A 23,393-nucleotide genomic window follows, 5' to 3' on the forward strand; every position below is an offset into this window, starting at 1 on the left:
ACTGTCAGTATGTGTGGCCAAGGGTCTGTAAAATGTAAACAAGCACTGCACAGTAAGGTAAACGACTACACAATTCTCCTTAAAGTTACAGAGTAAAAACTTCATGTTAAATCTACACATTATGTGACGACTTTCTTGAATTATAGAAATGTCCAAGTGTATGAGGAAAAGTTATTTTTTCCATATCTTACTTTATTAGCTTTTTACTGTGGGTTGTCAATGAAAAGATATGTAACTCGAGCTTTGAAACAACCAAAATTTAATGTATGTAAAAAAAACGTTCATGAATTATGAGAAAATAATGCATTTAAAAAGGTGCATATACTTAACTCATGACGAACACAAAACTTAGACAATATATGTCCTGTCATAATTGACTAGTGTATATAAAATGTTTTTCTTGTATTCATACGGTTGAAATACAAAAAAATGGATAATTTTGTTCATTTGTGTGTGAAATTGTATATTGATGAATTTATAAATGTAATTGTTATGGTATACATAAACTCATTTTCAAAGTTTAAGAGATATGGGAATGGAATTTCAGTCTTTTCAACAAATATTTAAACTAATATATGGTGAAGTCATCATGGTTTTACTACAGCATACTCTTGTATAATGAGGGCTATCTGCGCTAGCTGTCCCTAATCTAGTAGCGTAAGGCTAGAGGAAATGTAGCTAGTCATCACCACCTACCAACAACTCTTGGGACACTCTTTTACCAACGAATAGTGGGATTGACCGTCACATTATAACGCCCCCACAGCTGAAAGGACGAGCATGTTTGGTGCGACCGGGTTTCGAACCCGCGACCCTCGAATTACGAGTCAAACGCCTTAACACGCTTGGCCATGCCGGGCCAGCCATCGTTGGTGAGATTGAGCATAGTAAAACTGCTGTTGCAAATTTCTCAAAAGACCCTCAGGGATACGGAACGAGAATTTCAAGTAGTCGGCCCAAGAAAATTTTGCCGGAGTTGAGCAGGAGAATTCGACGGGCTAAGCGGCAAGACACCAGCCGATTGTCGAATCAGATTAAGTCCTTTACGGACGCAAAATGCTGCTCAAGAACAAGTTTCTAAAGGTAAATTATATATTTCACAGGAGTATTACATAAACGTTAAACAAAGAATATTAAAAATTTCACATGAAGTGTGTATTTTGTTACAAAAATTAGTAAAAGAATTAAATCCACAATCATAAATTTATAAAGTTTAATCCCAGCGTCAACAGGTTTATACGTTTATCTAGGCCAAAGTAAGAATTATATACATTTCTGATCGTGGCTTTAGTTCTTGTAAAAAATATAGTTATCAGGAATATGACTGTGCTGAAAGTTTAGAGATTTTGTGTCCGTGTAATGTACATATAAAACCGAACAATTAAATAGGAAAAAAAATCGAAATTTTAAGGAAAAGAAGGGATTGGTTATTTTCAGAATTACTCTAAGAAGTATACAAAGCAAAATAAATGATAAAAATTACACCAATAAGTAAAATAATTATATTTTAATCTTACAAGGAAGATTGTGAGATTGAAAATAGTAACAGAAACTTGTTTATGTGGCCATTTTTTAAAAGAATAACAGTTAGTCAGGAACCCCATGTTTCGTGCTGTATAATTCCTGAGCGAACTTAAAGCCACTTGCAACATTTAATCACTACAGCAGTTTGCCTTCTTTACGATAAAATAGAACGTGATGATATACAGTTTTTAATTTTCCATTCTCAACAATTTACTTGTATATGTAATCTTAAGTTACAACTCCACTAAGACCTTCGTAGTGCATGAAAATCGAGCATATATTATCTACAAGCATATATTTCAGTTTTATTGTTCTTATTTTCTGTCAAATAGTAAACCATGAACATGCGATTTGTATCAGTCAGATGTTAATATGAATAATATAGGTGTAACAGGTGTAATAAGGGTTTCATGAAGTATTTTTTATTAGTCGCAACAAAACAGTGATTGGAATCATTGAATTTTAAAAGTACAAACTTTTAGCTTCTAGCTCCGTCGTATCTTGACCAACTTGAGATTTAATTACAGTTTTCGAATCAGAAAGTCAAACCTATTTGTCCGATGTACTTAATCACGCCCACTGTCTCATTTATTAATTCACTCTAATCCTGCTCAAAAGTAAAATAATTTCAATTTGAGAGTAAGCTGGTAAAGGTTCTAATGAGTTATAAAATCAAATCGGGCATATGTGCGCCTCATACTTGATATTGCTCGCATACAAAAGTATAACTAATGAAAAATTAAAAAAAGGTCTCGTAGATTACTCTAATGTTGCCTAAAAGAATTTCAAGAACTGTGGTTATTGGAGATTTCCTCTTGTTTCTTTAATGAAGATATTACAGAATGATATAGTTACTCTAATACGTGTAAGGACATTTTTGATCATTCTCGATGTACGTATGTTTGGATACATACAGTTACGACAGAAAGTGTTCGTACCCCTACGTCCCGAGTAGTTTTTAACCTCATAATTTAAAAAGTATCACGATGAGGATAATGAAAGTATTGTATATTAAAAATATTATACTAACACACATTTACATAAATGTTTATGTAAACTGAACGACAAATAAACTGTTTATAAACAAACAACCAAACACGAGAGGGGCAGAAAGTGTTCGTGCGTCTACTTTAATGGTCAGTTGTGTAGCCTTTTAGGTGAACTACTTGGCGCAATCTCTCCTCATAGCCCTCCATGATCTTTTGACAGTACTCGACTGGTATTTTCTTCCATTCTTCTTTACAGAAGGCCTCCAACTGTTGCAAGTTTTTTCGGATGACGCTGATGAACCCTGGTCTTCAACTCATGCCAAACGTTTTCAATTGGGTTGAGATCGAGTGACTGCGATGGTCACTCCAGAACGCTTAAATTGTTCCTCTGCAACCTGGATTGCACATATTTCGATGTGTTCTTAGGGTCATTGTCGTGCTGGAAGATCCAACGACGTCCAAGCCGCAAGTTCCGAGCATCATTCTTGATATAAGTGCCTAATATATCAACGTACTCTTCTTTTTTCATGATTCCGTTGACGCGGTGAAGGCTGCCTACACCAGAAAAGCCGAAGGAACCTCATAGCAAGATCGAGCCACCTCCGTGTTTAACTGTAGGGACGGTGTTCTTTGGAATATTTCGTTCCCCCCTTCTTACGGAAAATATAGCAAACATCATTGTGGCCGAAAAGCTCGATTTTAATCTCGTCTGACCAAAGAATACTCTTCCAATAGGTAAAGAGATTATCTACATGCTTTCTTGCATACCTCAACCGTGCTTCTAAATGAACAGGCTTTAAATATGGAGTTCTACGAGGACGGCATGCTTTGAACCCAGAAAAGCGTAATATGTTCGTAACTGTAGAGGTGCTTACTTCAACCCCAGTTTCCCTTACTAGTTTCTGTATGTCATTACGTGTTAAACGAGGGTTCTTACTAACTTCTCTGAAAACCTTCCACTTGGTTCTCTCTGGAATTTTGGTGGGGCGTCCGGAATGAGGGATGTTAGCAGTTGATCCTGTAAGCTTAAACTTGGCAATTATGCTTTGAACAGTAAATTTCGGCACATTAAGTTGTGTAGCAATATCGGAAAGAGACACATGCACGAGACTTGTATTTTACAATAATTTGTTTTTTTAAATCACTGCACACTTGTTTCCTGTTCGCCATGATGACCAAGCAGATAATGACGGAGACGGCGCTAGATTGCCGGAAGTACATTTTTTGTTGGCTAAATTCCAATAATTATGAACCAAGTGTTTTATTCTGGAATGGTATAATGTAGTTTATTAGCCAAACTAAACAAAAGCTTTAGGGAATATTGTTTTTTTTCACGCATTCTGAAATGTACGAACACTTTCTGTTATTTGTTTATAAACAGTTTATTTGTCGTTTAATTTACATAAAAAATTATGTAGATGTGTGTTAGTATACTATTTAAAATATATCCTACATCTATTAGCCTAATCATGATACATTTTAAGTTATGAGCAAAAAACTACTCGGGACGCAGGGGTACGAATACTTTCTGTCGTAACTGTGCATGTGTATATCAAGTGAATTATTTCAGACAGACAGTACAGTTTGTGCCAATGCTTTAATCAATGTTTATCTGTTAAAGTATTTTATTAATGGTTGCACTATTTATTTGTTTGAGTACTTAGTATATTTCTCTAACCCTATTAAGATATTTGTCTTTATCAGAAAGAAAGATGAAAAAAATTATTTGGTTTTCTATCAAGCAACAAAATAAAGGTTAAAACAACTGTAAATCAGTTTAGTGACAAGGTTAACTATTTAAGGTTCTAAATGTCGGTAAAATTCTTATTCTTAGCTTTTTCATTTAAATCCCAGAAGATTAAAGGTCTCGTTAAGGACACTATATCATTTTTTTTTTACAGACTCCAACCTATAGGAGGAAGACTTTTTCAGAATGAAGATTTTTGAATTTGTACGTTCAAATACAGGATATTTCTTTATATTGTCGTCAGTGGCAACAAGAGCCCTCCTAATTCTATTTGTTAAGTTATCTCTATTCCCATCTTGGATTGTATTTTTCCTAGTTAATATCTTTACTTTTGTTTTTGTTGTCAGTTTTGATATTCTACAAGCATAAACTTTCCAAAGAAAAGAATACTTTGTTTTCACTCCATCTTCGCTCTTTCATAGGTTCATTGGCATCGTTTACTCTGTGTTTTGATTATAAAACTCTTCCGATAGGTAACGCTTCAGCTATCTATTTCAGCAAGCCTATTGTTTGTAGTTTTCGTTTTCACTACAGTTTCGAAAGAACCGAACAAAGCCTTCGTATTGTAGGTCTGAACGTAACATGTTTAGCTGCTTTTCTTGATATAGTTGTGTTTATTTTGATGAAATACATTCACAAGCTTCATTACATAGTTATATTAAGCTGTAAGATTTTTAACAATATCGTTCTCATCTTAATTTTCCTAAGTTTGAAAGGTTTAGAAGATATTCAGTACATTTGTTATACTGATAAATTTTATATTCTATCTGCACGTTAATATAGATTTGGCTTTGAATAGAGGACTACAATTGTTTAAACCAGGCTCAGCTGCAGTGATTAATTCTTTCGAAATTGTATTTGCCTATATTTTAGAAGTTCTGATAAATGAACAAACCCCAAAACTATTGACAGTTTTTGGACCTTTTTCAATAATTGCAAATGTTGCTTGCACTCTATACAAAAAAAACAACAAAAAAACTACAACTTCAATCAGATACTCACAGTGTTCGGAATTAGAGATTGAAGAATTTTGTTTGTTTGTTTGGGAATTTCGCACAAAGCTACTCGAGGGCTATCTGTGCTAGCCGTGTAATTTAGCAGTGTAAGACTAGAGGGAAGGCAGCTAGTCATCACCACCCACCGCCAACTCTTGGGCTACTCCTTTTACCAACGAATAGTGGGATTGACCGTCACATTATACACCCCCACGGCTGGGAGGGCGATCATATTTAGCGCGACGCGGGCGCGAACCCCGGATTACGAGTCGCACGCCTTACGCGCTTGGCCATGTCAGGCCTAAGAGAGATTGAAGAAAATGAAAATGGCATAGAAGTTAACAACGAAAAAAATACTGTCTTCAAAAAAAGAACAAACGCGTAAACAGAGGCCAAATTTAAGACATGTTGATTTCATACGTTTATAAAGTGTTGTTTTTTAGTTTTAAGTTATATATATATATATATATGGTTTGTTAAAAAAAAAGCCGAAACAAAAATAATAAATAAAACAACGCTGCACAAATTAAAGGGATCCCAGGGTGCAGGCTATAATGAGGGATATAAAATGTACTCTTGGTTTTGGAGGTGACTGCGGAAGAACCCCACATGGCCAGGTGGGTTAAGGCGTTCGACTCGGATTCTGAGGGTCGCGGGTTCGCGCCCGCGTCGCGCTAAACATGCTCGCCCTTTCATCCGTGAGGGCATTATAATTGACGGTCAATCCCACTATTCATTGATAAAAGAGTAGCCCAAGAGTTGGCGGTAGGTGGTGATGACTAGTTGCTTTCCCTCTAGTCTTATACTTCTAAATTAGGGACGGCTAGCGCAGATAGCCCTCATGTGGCTTTACGCGAGATTCAAAAACAAACAAGAATGTTACCAGTTTGAAGCTTTATGCATAAACCTTTTTGGTTTTAGAATACAACTGAAAACGAATTATTTTTACGTATAAATAAAAACATCTGCAACAATTATTTTGCACAAGTTTTTAACTCACACTAATATTGTCTAAGGCGTTCAAGTCTTATGGTGTTAATAAACTTTGATTTTTAGAAAATCCAATGAGCCGCAAAGGTCGTCTCGTGACCATACAATGGTCCTAAAACTGGCACAGTAAAAGATCAATAATACTGGAAGTAAATGGCTAGATTTAGCTTTTTAAACTAGCTGTCTTCCCTCTAGTCGTACACTGCTAAATTAGGGACGACTAGCGCAGAAAGCCTTCATATAGCTTTGCGCGAAGTTTAAAATAAAGAAACAAACCAACTCGACCAGACTTGCGCCAGACAATAGATAGATCGAAAACACTGCTTTTACACACCTGTGGCCCCCCAGAGGCTCAGCGGTATGCCTGCGGACTTACAACGCTAAAATTCTGGTTTCGATACTCGTGGTGGGCAAAGCACAGAGAGCCCTTTGTCTAGCATTGTGCTCAATTCAAAAACAACAGTTACACACCTGTGACTTTTAACCTGAGTTTACAAGTAAGAAGTATGTGGGGAAAAATCAAGTTACTTTGAGGTTTATAATAATTTTTCAGCTTGTTACTTTTAGATAGTTCTATTAAAAACGGTTAATCACTCTGCTTTTCGTAATACGAGATTTAGTTTAATGATCATAGATTGACACCGCCACTACCTTAGCAGCATATCACACAAACCACAGCAAGCAGATAACCATAGCTTGGCTCACATATGATATTTGGTTGCCAATTTGCGAAAAATGGTTATATTGCTTAGTCTAAGTAGCGTTTAAGTCTTTAGAAAATAAAAAAAACACTTTATACTAGGATACAGAATAAGAAAAAATAACATTTTGATGTATTTTTGTTGCCCTAGCATAATATTTATACAATTGTTATGGCAGCTTCTGTGATTTTTTAGAGACAAGAAAACATAAGTATGGATAAAAGCTAAATAATTTATTACCTACATAATTTATTATTCATCTACGTTCAAGTATTTATTCATTGATGACTAGCTTGTCTTACACTGAAATTAGGGACGGCTAGCACAGATAGCCCTCGAGTAGCTTTGTGCGAAATTCCAAAACAAACAAACAAACAAAACAAATTTATTCATTACGTTTGCTACATGACAATATTATGCACTGCTGGCCAAAATATTAAAGCCAATGAACATAAAGAAAAAATATGCATTTTGCGTATAAATAAGAAAAGGGAAAATAAAAATAAAAACTTGTTTTAGCATTTAATAGGGAAAATGCTAAGAAAGTTTTCTATTTTTATTTTCCCTTTTCTTATTTTCATCTTTCGAAGCTCTACTCAAATAAATGGTTGAGTCTAATAACGCAAAATGCATATTTTTTCTTTATGTTCATTGGTCTTAAGATTTTGACCAGCAGTATACATGGTAATAATGTGATTGTATAAAGTAATACGTTTCACATCAGTCACATTGCTGGGTAGTGTGTTGTGATCAATAATCTATTCTTTTCAGTTGCTTTATATTCAGTTTTTTTTAGATTTGTATACCAGCGGCTGGGTTTCATGCTATAACAGTGAAGTCACTTATTGGTCATTGAGTGAGCTTTATTAACAATATATTATACTTTTACAGCATTATTATTATTATAACATAAGGTGAAACAACCAATGTTGTAATTCATATATTTCATCAACCTTCTAGTTGTACCTTTCACTGCAGTAATCTCAGTAAATTTTAGTCAGCCATACGTGACTGCTGTTGAAGTGGGTAATACTCAAGTGGCTTTGTTTGTTTTTGAATTTCGCACAAAGCTACTCGAGGGCTATCTGTGCTAGCCGTCCCTAATTTAGCAGTGTAAGACTAGAGGGAAGGCAGCTAGTCATCACCACTCACCGCCAACTCTTGGGCTACTCTTTTACCAACGAATAGTGGGATTGACCGTCACATTATAACGCCCCCACGGCTGGGAGGGCGAGCATGTTTTGCGCGACGCGGGCTCGAACCCGCGATCCTCGGATTACGAGTCGCACACCTTACGCGCAGGGCCATGCCAGGCCCCACTCAAGTGGCAAAACAGATGTGTACTTCACTGTTAAACCCATCATTGCGTCTGTGTTGTTGAGTTTTAGCTCAGAAATATAAAATATTTTATACTATTTCCAATATTCGCTGTTTAAAAAAAAAAGTATCATATTGCAGATGTTTATTGCTGAATATAACTTAATATTAAAATTAAAAGTTTGCACTGTGGTATACAAATATTATCTAGCCTTTCATATATAATTGTGTAGATAAAAATTATGTTTGTAAACAACGGTATGTACAGTTTAGTAAACTCTTTTCTTACTTTATGAAACTCTTTATCCTCTAACGCTGAAAACTCATTAACCAACTTGCTTACTATGTGGAACGCTTTATTCTCTAACCCTAGAAAAATCTAAAAAATAACTGATATTTTAAAAAATATACTATTGTATATTTCATAAAATCTATTTTACGAATACAAGTTATGTATCTACAACACTACTTCGAAAAGTTCAAACGTTTGTGACTATTTACTACTCGAATTTTTATAATCAAACATTGTACGTTAACATTCTGTTGTATGAGATGATTCGATTGTGGGAATACCAGTTCACTGCGAAGCCTAATAAAATGAACCAAGCTTATACCTGCATAAATTACAATAATATGTTGGACAAAGTATGATAGCTGCAAACTTTAAGAATTGGTTTTAACTCTTCGACTCTATGCAGTAAGTAGATCATTTTCTGCTCAAAACGTAAATAAAATACTTTTGTTTGCAAACTGAGCTTATAATCTTCATTCATTAAATTAGCATTTTTCCTATGTTTGTATAAAAGTTGTCTTATAGTATAACGAACTTCAGTCAACGTGATTATAAATAAAACTGCTTACTTAAGAAAATTATATATTAAAAACTACTTGGCCTAGGAAACTGAAATTCATTAGAGACGAAGCCACAAGTTTCATTACGGAGGTTTAAATTGTGGTACACAGTGTTTAATAACCACATTACACTAAATACTTAAATAATTTTTCTCATAATCTAGCATTGATTTTCTCTTTTTTTTTCAACAGTATAGGGTTAGTGATTTCATGTATCATGTACATGACACTCCAGTAATCAATGGACACCGACCGGAACAGGCAGTGCTTGTATTAACTTCATTTAGGCTTGACATGATGACTACGAATCAAAGAAAGCACATTGACAACCTGCCATGACAGCTTTTTAAATGTCTTGTACATTTACAAACCTCTCAGAATAAAAATTCTCATCCGTCCCAAGATAATTAGTTTTCAAGATTCAACTATTATGATTATAGTTTTGTTTATTTATAATTGCCCTGTAATTTGAAACCTAGGTGAGGTAAAGGCTTGAAATGTCTTAAACTTGCATAGATTAATTAAGCTTCTAAACCATTTATCAACAGACAATAGCGTCGATTTTTGATAAGAATTTATAATATTTTTTTTCTTTTATGTTTGAATCCTTCAACCAATATTCATTTACTTCCAAGGCTAGTGCCACCTATATGAAACTCTAAAAAGCTATCACAACGTGAAGTTGTCCTACATATATTAGAATTATCAAGAAAGAAATACAGGGCTCGTCTCTGTTTCATTACAATCACTTAATATATCTTTAAACAAGTCGTGCCAGTTAATAAATATTACCCTCCAAGCTTTTTTTATTTTTCCTTGTTTAAAAATAGAAAATTATAATTACTGTAGCATAAATACCACACGATTGTATTTGTAGACATCAAGTAAATTATAATACAAAATATTCAACCGAAGATTTTGTATCAGTTAATTTGGGTTGTAGACAAAACATTTTAATAATTCACCAAACGGTTGGTTCAGTTAAACAGCACTGATGAAGTGACCATTCCTCAAAGTTGGACCTAGAAAAGACTGTTCCTCTTTCTTTGTAAGAGTCACCTGAATTTTCTTATTCATCAGTTCTTCACGCAGAGCTTTCACGTCTTTCTCGGCATATGTTCTTAACTGTATTATAGAAATAAAACATTTGATGGCATATATAAAAATTATTGATCATACCTAAAATCTGTTCACATCTAACTTACAGTTAAGACAGTCAATCTACTGAACTTTCTTTCAAAAATATCGTATCATTTTAGCTTGCCTTACAGTCACATATATTATTTTAACTTATTTTACATACAAAGAAATCACCTATGTTTGGTTTGAATACAGCCTTTAAATAACCAAAATGATTAAAAAACTACTTTTATCTGACACACTGGTTTATAGTTATATCAGTTAGATGACTAAGTCTAGTTTCACTTTAATTAGCTAATTTTATGACTTAGAATAATATATTGTCTAACGAAATCTTGTCAGTACTTTTCATTCCATAATGTAACAGAGGTCAACAAGAAGTAATGCTTGTGCTATTATTGTTATTTTGGGTTAACACTAGAAATGATCGTAATGACCATGCCTTAACTACCAAAAGTGCTATTATTATTATATATGTAAAAACGGCTGGTATGGATAGAGAAAGCTCTGTGTAGAGGAGCGAACAACGTATGGACCTACTTCGGTCATCGTCAGGTTCACATAGAGCTTTCTCTACCTGTACCAGCCGTTTTTACCTTTTTTTTCTACAAATGGGTTTTCTCGTCATCACGGATTGTTATTATTATGAGAATTAGATGTGAGACAAAAACATAAACGTACGTGAACTGTCTTTTCTATTTGATTGGCAGAAATGTATGAAATAACAGATTTTGTAATTTCCCTTTACTGAGGCATTTAGATTTAAAACATTAAATTTTTCCACACATTTCCTTCCATTTGCCCAGAACGATTTGCTATCAAAATCAAACCCTCTTTCTAATCTTACGTTACTTGGCACCATTATGTTAAACATTTTAAGTCTATCCCTGTTCCTCCTAATTTTACAAACAACAGTTCGAAACTAACCTGATCTATGTACTTACAGCAGGATGAAACTGAATTAATCTATAGACTTTGCCAATCTCAGATAAAGGGACTTAAGAAAACATACATGTTTTACTAGAACTGTTATAGATCTTTTGGAGAGGGATTGGATAGTGTGTGTAATCTGTGCTCAGAGAATAACTCAACGTGAGATGGAAAAAAATGTGAGTAGACTTTTCGTATAACGTGAGATAATAAGGTCTAAAGCTACGTTAATTTGTTTTAATCCCAGAACTAGGAAAACCTTATTATATATATGGTGGTATGGGTATTGAAAAATGCATTTGAAAAAAATATATATATATATATATATATTTATAACCTCAATAAATACTTACTGATAGCATTTACAATGATAAAAGTGTAATACTTCTAAAATGTAAACAAACAGTTTATACTAGCACTGCATTAAACAAGCTTGTGACAATCGCACTCACTGCACTTTGGCACATACATTGTTATTACATTGCCATTAAATCTGCTAAACCTGCAGTTATAATGATGATATACGCGTCCATATAAGTAGAAACAATTTCAAAACTGGCACTTAACAAACTGGAAGAATATTTAGTCGTATAATTCACTGCGCTTTCACAGATATATTATGCAGTCACTAGAATTTAGAATTAAGTATGTCAGAGTCTTCATCTGTTGATAACATGTTGATGAAAAGACTTACAATGTGTTGGATAGTCCTCAGCCATTACACCTAGAATGATCTCCATAGCATTTCGTTAAAAGTGTTTGAAGTTTGGTTTTACTTAAACTGAATCCCCATAATGTTTCTTTTCCCACAGGCAGATGGGTTTTATTATTCAAAGTGATGAAATTCACTACCTTTGGTATTGAATCTCCGTAATATTTAATGTTAATATCTCTGATATATACTCTAAACATAAGATAATGTTTGGCTGTATTCTTGCACCTATTCAGCATCAAGATAGGGAAACAGTAACAATAATGTTTAGTAGCTTGGTCCTCACTCGACCCACACATACAATTATATCAATAATGTTTAGTAGCTTGGTCCTCACTCGACTTACACATACAATTATATCAATAATGTTTAGTAGCTTGGACCTCACTCGACCCACACATACAATTATATCAATAATGTTTAGTAGCTTGGTCCTCACTCGACCCACACATACAATTATATCAATAATGTTTAGTAGCTTGGTCCTCACTCGACTTACACATACAATATATCAATAATAGTAGCTTGGATCACTAATACAATTATATCAATAATGTTTGGTCTTGGTCCTCACTCGACCCACACATACAATTATATCAATAATGTTTATAGCTTGGTCAATAATGTTTAGTAGCTTGGTCCTCACTCGACCCACACATACAATTATATCAATAATGTTTAGTAGCTTGGTCCTCACTCGACCCACACATACAATTATATCAATAATGTTTAGTAGCTTGGTCCTCACTCGACCCACACATACAATTATATCAATAATGTTTAGTAGCTTGGTCCTCACTCGACCCACACATACAATTATATCAATAATGTTTAGTAGCTTGGTCCTCACTCGACCCACACATACAATTATATCAATAATGTTTAGTAGCTTGGTCCTCACTCGACCCACACATACAATTATATCAATAATGTTTAGTAGCTTGGTCCTCACTCGACCCACAAATACAATTATATCAATAATGTTTAGTAGCTTGGACCTCACTCGACCCACACATACAATTATATCAATAATGTTTAGTAGCTTGGACCTCACTCGACCCACACATACAATTATATCAATAATGTTTAGTAGCTTGGTCCTCACTCGACCCACACATACAATTATATCAATAATGTTTAGTAGCTTGGTCCTCACTCGACCCACACATACAATTATATCAATAATGTTTAGTAGCTTGGTCCTCACTCGACCCACACATACAATTATATCAATAATGTTTAGTAGCTTGGTCCTCACTCGACCCACACATACAATTATATCAATAATGTTTAGTAGCTTGGTCCTCACTCGACCCACACATACAATTATATCAATAATGTTTAGTAGCTTGGTCCTCACTCGACCCACACATACAATTGTATCAACTAAGTTGGTTGCCTGGAAGTAACCAGAAGACAAACTTTCTTACTTCATGAAAGGAAGAAATTTTCAGTGAGTTGTTTATAGCTTTCCTCATCAAACAATAACTTAATAATATCCAATCATATTGAAGAAGTTGCTTTTTGACCATGTTTCTTGACAAGGTATAAGAGTTTCTTAGTTTGAGGAAGTCATTCCTGTGCTCCTTCCTTCATGTAATTAAGATTTCTTATCAAAATGGATACATTGGACTTTCTCTAGGTTTGCTCTTTGAATTATGTTTGTAGTTCGCTTTGTTTAGTTTGTTTTTGTTATTTTGAATTTCGCGCAAAAGCTATACGAAGATTTGTTTGTTTGTTTGTTTTTGTATTTCGCGCAAAGCTACTCGAGGGCTACCTGCGCCAGCCGTCCCTAATTTAGCCGTGTAAAACTAGAGGGAAGGCAGCTAGTCATCACTACCCAACGCTAACACTTGGGCTACTCTTTTACCAACGAATAGTGGAATTGTCCGTCACATTATAACACCCCCACGGCTGAAATGGCGAACATTTTTGGTGCGACGGAGATTTGAACCCGCGACCCTGGTTTATGAGATGAACGCCTTAACCACCTGGCCATGCCTGGCCCCAAACAAATGACACTTAGCAAAATAGGCATATTCATCACTGCACCAGTTCATTACACTATTATTTTTTTGAATAAAGACCGCAAGGTTTCTTAGTTACAGATTTCTGATTCGTAGTCTTGAAGACGTAATAAACAAATTACAAAATGGTAAATTAAAGTCAAAAGTGAGGTTATAATAAAGACGATGATAGTTGATAAAACACAAAACATGTTATTTAAAAGGTTCGAACGTTTCATAATACACTTTACCTACAGAGAGACCTGAAAAATAGTGCTACAAAGAATAATAACTACAGCTTCAAACCACTAGTTTATTCAGTTAATAAGAAAAGTGATGAACAGAAGGGTAAAAGTACAATTTAAAATATCGATATTTAACAAAAGAATTCCGTTTTTAATTGTGTAAACTTAGGGTAAGCTTAGATCAAAAGAGGTTGGAAAGTCGTTAATTGTTTGTTTGTTTTTTGGAATTTCGCACAAAGCTACTCGAGGGCTATCTGTGCTAGCCGTCCCTAATTTAGCAGTGTAAGACTAGAGGGAAGGCAGCTAGTCATCACCACCCACCGCCAACTCTTGGGCTACTCTTTTACCAACGAATAGTGGGATTGACCGTCACATTATACACCCCCACGGCTGGGAGGGCGAGCATGTTTAGCGCGACGCGGGCACGAACCCGCGACCCTCGGATTACGAGTCGCACGCCTTACGCGCTAGGCCATGCCAGGCCTGGAAAGTCGTTAATAATATTGCTGTAATTAGCTGGGAACAAACTTTGTTTAATATTTAGTTGAAAGTCTGAAGACCATGTAGTAATACGAGAAATGGTTAACCATATAAACACAAATTATTGGGTAATTTGTTACGATCCCTATATACTATTGGTTGGTTATAGGGTTATATTTTCAAAGACTGGTTTGGTTTAGTTTGGTTTTTGGAAATTCGCACAAAGCTACTCGAGGGCTATCTGTGCTAGCTGTCCCTAATTTAGCAGTATAAGACTAGAGGGAAGGCAGCTAGTCATCACCACCCACCGCCAACTCTTGGGCTACTCTTTTACCAACGAATAGTGGGATTGATCGTCACATTATAACGCCCCCACGGCTGGGAGGGCGAGCATGTTTGGCGCGACTTGGGCGCGAACCCGTGACCCTCAGATTACGAGTCGCACGCCTTAACGCGCTTGGCCATGCCGTGACTTATCGTACCTTCATGATCAATATTTTGGTGATGTTATAGTTCACTATGTCTTTGAAAAGGGCCTGGCATGGCCAGCGCGTTAAGGCGTGCGACTCGTAATCTGAGGGTCACGGGTTCGCATCCGCGTCGCGCCAAACATGCTCGCCCTCCCAGCCGTGGGGGCGTTAAAAATGTGACGGTCAATCCCACTATTCGTTGGTAAAAGAGTAGCCCAAGAGTTGGCGGTGGGTGGTGATGACTAGCTGCCTTCCCTCTAGTCTTACACTGCTAAATTAGGGACGGCTAGCACAGATAGCCCTCGAGTAGCTTTGTGCGAAATTCCAAAAAACAAACAAGGTACGATATAGCCCAGTCTTCATTAGTTACCAGAACATTGACCAGAAAGGTGTGATAAGTTTCGATCTTCATTTGTTACCAGAACATTCGAACCATCGCTAGCTAAGCGTCTAATCGCCATTTAATGATAATTCTATTTAAAGGTAATCAACTTCTAACTGAAACTAATTATCAGTTAATAAACCTAAATATTGGCATACCTTGGTTTCGGCGCCTAATCTTATTTTGGTAGATTCCACCTGTCGTTTCAGATCTTCGATTTCTTGAATCAACCGCGCAATCATGATTTTCAAACTAAGCTGAAAAAGAGAGAAAGAAAAATTGTATTTGGGTAAAAACAGCAGTAAAATACAAGAAATAGGTTGTTTGTTTTGGAATTTCGCACAAAGCTACTCGAGGGCTATCTGTGCTAGCCGTCCATAACTTAGCAGTGTAAGACTAGAGGGAAGGCAGCTAGTCATCACTACCCACCGCCAACTCTTGGGCTACTCTTTTACCAACGAATAGTAGGATTGACCGTCATATTATACGCCCCCACGGCTGGGAGAGCGAGCATGTTTAGCGCGACGCGGGCGCGAACCCGCGACCCTCGGATTAGGAGTCGCACGCCTTACGCGCTTGGCCATGCCAGGCCTCGCAAGAAATAGACAGAAATTACAGCATGAAATCACGCAGACGTTCTGTATTTATAACTAATTCATGCTTTTCTAACTCTAATCCTGAGTTAAAATTGTAACTGTACAAAACAACAAAAGGTTTATACCTGCATAAGATCAGTCTCTTATTCCTTGAATAAAATTCGTGTCTTACGATGAGAAAAACAATTTTAACTTACGAAAAAAAGGCTTGCTTTTCATTTTAGAATATAATGTTATTTCTGCGAACTTCAGATCTTATTGCTGCAGGTTTCGATTACAAAGTCGTCAGTAACAGTTATGGAATGATATGTTACATGAGTTGAATAGTTAACAAGCAGGACACGCCGAGTCCTAAAAATTGTGAAATAAATGTATTTTGCCGAGTTAGTACAGAGATTAAATTCTTCTGTTTGATCAAATAAACTAATTTGACGAGTGGATATACAACAACTAAAATTCTTCGAGAATGTATCTAGCAATAAAACGCTTAATGGTGGAGACAGTTCTTTAAATTTTTTTTATCTCGTAATTTCTCTAATTTTGAGATTTGCTTGATTATATAAAATATGTTTTCGGTGAATATTAAGTATAGTTCTAAATACAATCTACATAAAAATGAATTTGCTATTTAGAAAATGTTTTTCCTTTGTCGATATTATTAGAAATGTTTCTTATAATTTTAAAGGAGTTACAGCATCAACTAATTTGTTGTAAGAAAATGTGAGTGAGAATATGTTTATAAAATGTAAAATGAGTTATCTGCACTATTTACACCGCGGGGAATCGAACTCCGGATTTCAACCATATAAGTCCGTAACATTATAACAGCTAACCCACCATGGAACTATGGGAAAATAAACCTTGTGAAAGAGGAGGAATCTTCATTGGGTACTTTGTTTAATTCCAGCTGTTAGTTATACCATTACTTACTCATTAATTTTAACCTCTTTCATTTTCTTAACGTTACTGCTTGGCTCAGCATGGCCAGGTGGTTAAAGTTCTCGACTCATAATCCGAGGATGGTGCATTTGAATCTCCGTCACACTAAAGATGCTCGCTTTTTCAATTGTGGGGGCGCTATAATATGACGGTCAATCCCACTATTCGTTGGTAAAAGAGTAGCCCAAGAGTTGTCGGTAGATGGTGATGACTAGCTGCATTCTTTTTAGTCTTACACTGCTAAATTAGGGTACGGCTAGCGCAAACAGCCCTCGTGTAGCGTTGCGCAAAATTCAAAAACAAACAAACATAACTACTAAACTATAGTTGTTAATAACATTATCGGTATATCGTCACACATTAGCAACTTTATTCCCACAAAATCTTTACTTCTGGTAAAGATTGGTGAAAGTTCATTCTAACAAACAAGGACATAATTACTGTTAAGAGTGGTTAAAAACTTATTTGAATTATCAACCTTATCTGAAGGTTGGGCATTTCTTCCATTCGCAAATCCTCCTTCAAAGTCGTTTTTCAGCTTAGACAAGAGCTCTCGATGAAGACGCTCCAGTTCATTGCGAAATTTGGTGCATTCATCTTCAAGTTCTGGAGTTTTCTTTTTTTCTTCTAGATAGCGAGCTCTCCACGTTTCCCGATCTGCAACAATATATTAAAACAGCTATTTGTTCGTGAATAATAGCTTGCACTTGATTTGAATAAAAGAACACATATCTCGTTGAAACCAAAATTTAATAGATGAAAAACATTGAATAATTATCAGAAAAGAAGTGTTCTATGCAAACTAACTGATTATTCTAGCAATATTACTTGAAAACTCCTTTCATAAGAAAAAAACAACAGTAATCGAATGCATTTGGCAACAGTCAAGTAAATGTCTGGTACTTTTTGGGGATCGGTCATAAAAAGAAACATCTAATCAACGATGTATTTCACTGTTTATTTTATATCATTCTAAGGGTGTTTAATAATACATTTTATATTATTTTATGTATAACAGGGTAACACTTCTAAGGTTATGAAAAGTCATTGTTGCTTTATGTATAAGTACTGTCTCGATGGTAAACAATATCCACAATTATTTTCACCCCTGTAAGTAATAAACAGTATCAGGTACCGTAATCTTAGGTAAGTGTACAACACGTGCTAAATAACATTGGCTATTGTTGTCTTCGATATTAGTACTGCTGAAGTAAAAAGCATCAGTTATTGTTATATGAGATATAAGAACTGTACCGAGTACAAAAGACCAGTTATCGTTGTCTTGGATATGAGTACAGTTCAAAGTAAATAACATTTTTCGTTATATTGTCATCTTCTCCAATCTCATAATTAGATTGCAGGTCTTGAATATTTACTGTAGATGTTGAATATTAAATTATGCGTAATTATAAAAAAGAGTGTACTTACGTAAATCAAGTCAATATAATCAAATCTTCACTTAAAAAGATGCAAATTTACACTTCTTAAGAAATGTAGACATTAGCTTTTAAAACAATGCTTGAACTAACAAAAGGAAAGTCTATCAAATATAATGGACTAGAGAAGTTAGTGGTCAAGTGAGCGTTTTGTGTTTTCAATTTATTTTGATTTTGGCTTGTGAGTGGAAACTTACATTTTTTTATTTATTTTTATCCTTTAAGAGAAAATTATCTACTAGCGTACAGCCCCTCAAAAATGACAGGTCAGGTACTACCACCCCACTTCATGGTATGCCTTAACCTCACATTTCATGTCTACAATTGAAATAAATAAATTTTGCGAAATCAAGCTTGACCAACAGACCCATAAAAGTGCTGCCGACACAATAAAACGTCTGTAAAATCGTTCATGAATCAATGAAAATTAAGATCATTAATGAAATGAACTGGTAGCGTATTTATAGAAAAAAATTAGTTAGACTAATAACTATAGAAAATCCTGCTTTCAAACTATGGCTTTTATGTCACGTTTCTTAACAATAAAAGTATAGACGAACATTGTTGATGGCCTATGTATTGAAAGTATAAAATCAAATGTATAGACAACAAAACTGGAAGAATTGTTCATTTCTTAATTTAGAGTTTCTGTTGAGTAAACATGTTTGTTTTATATCAAAAACATTGGTGATATAACAAAAAATAGATGTGGTTGAGGGACACATCATACTCCTAAACACTGTGCTGTACAAATTGTTTACTTCCTTAGATAATATTAAATGCTTCATTAATTACATTTTCTTTAATGTCATTTAACAACCTCAGTATACGAACTTGTTTCTTCAGAGACAGTTTGTATTTACGTCAATATTTCCTTGAATTTAACACACGCTTAATAAATTACATTAGTACCGATCTTTTCCCTGTTTCTCTGTATTGATAATATGCAGTTTTTCTCAGTAAAAACCCAGTAGGACACATTAGTACATAGAAAACAGTTGTGATAGTAGCGCAAAGAAGTTATTTTTTTCATACTTGGCACGGAATTAAAATATTATACATAAAATAATAATAATACAGATATTATAGTACACCGTTCAAACGAACCCGTCAACCATTGTAGCAATAAATATTAATACATCTTTCATACACTACGTCAACCATTGAAGCAATGAATATTAATACCTCTTTCGTACACTACGTTACTACCAACACTTTCCTTGTGTTTGCATGTGTTAATGACACAGTATAGCGTTCATATTTATATATAAACAACTTTAGCTATATATATAGGCACATTCAGAAATCTTAATAAGTAATCTTGCAGTAAACCTAACAAAGAGATTAAAATAAGCCATTTGTTACAAAATAATCAGTCTAGTGCGAAGAACAGGAAGACACACATTTCAAAGAACTTTTTAGGGCGCTTTTATTTTCTCAATTCCTTTAAAAATACTGCATTTTAAAATATCATAAACAGGAAAATAAGAGAGTGCTCAATTTAAATCTGAGAAATCTTTCTTGCATACAAAAATGATAAGAGCAACGCGGAAGAATCTGTATTATTGCACTTGGTAGACAAACAGTAAATTATATTATACTACAACTTCTTGTAACAGCCAATGGATCAAATAGTCTCCTCATTAACTTACAGAAGTCTGCTACAAAGTTTTGTCGCAAGTCGTCATAATAGAATTAAATAACCGCACACTAAATGAAAAAGATTATATTATAACTTCATGTAACAAGTCGTATCAAATAGATCAAATAAATCTCTAGCTAAGATGAAAACGAGTTTAATAATCCGCTTACTAAATTAAACAAATTCTACTTTAATCCTTCGTAAGAGGTCACTGAAATAACATCAAATGATCCGCTCATTAATTTAAAGAAATTCTGCCACAACGTTTTTAGCAAGCGCCACAATAAGATTAAGTTCTTCGCTCACGGAAGTAAAGAAATTCTATCACAACTTCTTGCAGTAGGCCAACGTAAGTCACCACTTTTAAATCAAATAATCTGTTTTGTTTACTACTGAAAACGGTTCTTTCATCAATTTTCCAGTTGTTGTTTCTCTAAATGAGTTCTTTCAGGTCATTTTTGTGGAGCCCCAAATGTTTGAATGAAAGTTTTGTGCAACTTTATAATGATTCCTTCAATTTTCTTTTAAACGGGTATGTAATTTTTTCTCTTTTACACTATTTATGATTATTTCTCATTAAACAATAGTATGTGCTTTTGTAACTGTTATTAAATCCCTAATCATTAGACGCTAAAATCACACAGAAGTTTAAGTAACTGTTTTATGATTTGAATATTTTTTCCGCTAGCTATAATATATTATTTTCTGATGCTAATGTTTGACTTTATATTTAGTAAGATGACATAAAATAAAATCGACTCATACTCTGAGCTTTCTGTTTGTTGGTTTTCGAATGCAACCGTTTCACTTGCTTCAGGAGTTCTTGACGCTTCGTATCCAACAGTCGTCGTTCTGTCTTCAGTTCTTCTAACAACAGCTGCAGTCGCTTGCCTATATCAAAGTAGATAAAATAATAACTATCTAAAAGGAAGTAAAGTTTTGTTTACTTTCAAACGTGAAATAACTGTGTTAATTCTCTATAACCTTAAGGGATATTTCCTCAGTGAAATGAAAAATATAATCTAGACAGTTAAAATAATTTATAAAAATATATAGTTTTATACATTAGAATTGAAAAATAATCGTTTATTACGTTTGATAAGATGGCTTGAATGTGTACAAACATAATTGTAGAATTGCTATACAGTTAGAATCTAAAATGAGAGTCAAGTAGTGAATAGTTAGTATATATCTAACTGCTTTTTGATGTGTTTAACTGCTTTAGATAACAATAACAAAGAAAGCAGTTGAGGAGTCTCAGCTGTTTAAACTGCCTTAATGCTTCACCGATTACACATACAAGTAATTGTGGTATTTCAAGAACGAGGGTTTTCAGCAACGTAGTATATACTTATATGGTAATTTTATTACACATCTACATGCATTGTTTTAAAAGTCAACACTGGTTAGATAGAGGCTAAGCTGAGAAAGCGGTATTACAATTGTATCAGCACTGTATCATTTTTGTAATTCTGTTTTATGTGACATAAATTAAGAAATATACAACAATATGCACAAGAAGCCATTTTCTCACATAGTTAGTGGCTAAAATGTGTTAATTATCTTTATTTTACTCCATGAAAACAGAAACACAAATAGAAATATCGTTAAAGTACAATAATTAATCACTGGAGACTTGTTACTGAACTTACTACTCATTGAACTATTTTCTACACTGTCTGTTTAGTTGTGGCTTGGGCTGTGTGCTTAAATTATAATTGACACAAATCATGCCTTTTAATTGAAAGTTATGTCTTATGATTATTTAATGACTCGTAGATTTTCTTACAAGAACGTAACTGGTAAACACAACCAAATTTATGCCTGGTTCTACTTTCTTTCATAAGGAGGGACAAGTAATCAGATATGGGATCAGAACTATAGCGATTATAACGATATTTGTACTTGGTATTGAATTTCTATAAAAACGTTAACGTGAATGAAAAAAGTTACACAAACTGTAAAAATGTTATGTTTGAGTTTCTCAACGTTTCATTCTAGTTTTGAGATTACAGATGTCTATATGAATAACTTATTAGAGGTACTTTCGTTTATTTTTATATCACATTTCAGGTTTTCGTATAAATAACTGGATTAAAACTATTATTTGACAAATAAATGCCAAAAGAAATCTTGGAGAAGCCTTCTGACTCTGGCTCTGATTAAATGTTGTTACTGACAGAAATAAAATTAGTCAAGATAATATACATAAACTCTTTGTAACAAAAAACTGCACAAAATAAATCTTAAGCTAGATGCAAGACTAGATTAAGAATTACTTACTTCGACTAAGCGGATCATCATCTACCAATAGTTCTAATGTGGAAGTGGCTTTATACATTCTTTTCAAATCCCCCTTTTTACTCTTCCCTGTTCTTGAAAGATTTGCTAGACCAAATTCCTCAGAGCGACTTCTTTTAAGTCCAACTTCCCTGTCAGATGTCCAATCTGGCCTTTCTCTTGTGCCACCATGCCCATCAATTTTGAGTGCCCAATCAGTTTCGTCTGCTTTCGCACGATGAGAATTTGAAAGTAACTCATTACGAACATCTTTCCCACGCTTTGTCTTGAGTTTCTTTTGTGTATAGTACCATCGCTTACCATTTCCATCAACTGCCCAACCATACCTTTCTCCTGAATTATCACTAGATCCAGAAAACTTACTTTTCTTCTTCTCAAAATCTTTATCAATATTATTTTTAATTTCTCCCCCTTTTCTACCAGTAGCACCACCTGCAACTGATTCCTCATAATGTAACCTTCCAACTTTCAAGCCATCAAAATCTATTGTTCGACTATTCCTTTCTGGGGCATTGTTTTTTGACGAGATATTTTTCAATTGCTTCTTCATCATTACAGTTACTACCAAGGGCATCATTGTTTACTTTTTCAAAAGTTTCTGAGTTTTCACTAACATTAGCATCATTTTCAGTTTCTTTTTGTGTGCTATCGTCAACAACACCTTCATCTGTTCTTGTTCTGTCATCAAAAATAATTTCATCGGAATCTGGTTTTGCTCCATCACTAGGACTACTGTTAGTTAGTTTTGTTAGATCTTCATATTTCTCTGTATAACTTTTTCCATCACCTGACCCTCCTTCAAGAAAGTCGTTACTCATTTTACGAGTACCATATTCTCCATCTGTATTAGGATTAGTATTAGCAGCTTCCGTTTCCGTTAACTTGTTTTCTGTTTCTACATCATCTGTTTGTGTGATTGTATCGCCAAGTTTCTTCACAGAAACTTCAATTTTTAACCGACCACGTTGAGTTTGATTAGTTTCTCTTCTTGAATGGATA

At 34.5% G+C, this 23,393-nt stretch overlaps 1 protein-coding gene across 1 annotated transcript; it reads right to left on the reverse strand.

Annotated features, from left to right (window-relative positions):
* Positions 1 to 9,370: 9,370 nt before the first annotated feature.
* LOC143240674 (uncharacterized) lies at positions 9,371 to 23,103 on the reverse strand. Its single transcript, XM_076483497.1, has 5 exons — positions 22,377 to 23,103; positions 20,859 to 20,984; positions 17,494 to 17,672; positions 15,639 to 15,737; positions 9,371 to 10,240 (listed from the first exon to the last, which is right to left on the reverse strand). The coding sequence occupies exons 1-5, from the start codon at positions 22,969 to 22,971 to the stop codon at positions 10,097 to 10,099; spliced, it is 1,143 nt and encodes a 380-aa protein (XP_076339612.1). The 5' UTR covers positions 22,972 to 23,103; the 3' UTR covers positions 9,371 to 10,096.
* Positions 23,104 to 23,393: the final 290 nt, after the last annotated feature.

The sequence above is a fragment of the Tachypleus tridentatus genome, chromosome 2, assembly GCF_004210375.1.
Source record: "Tachypleus tridentatus isolate NWPU-2018 chromosome 2, ASM421037v1, whole genome shotgun sequence".
In the NCBI taxonomy this organism is placed as follows: domain Eukaryota; kingdom Metazoa; phylum Arthropoda; class Merostomata; order Xiphosura; family Limulidae; genus Tachypleus; species Tachypleus tridentatus.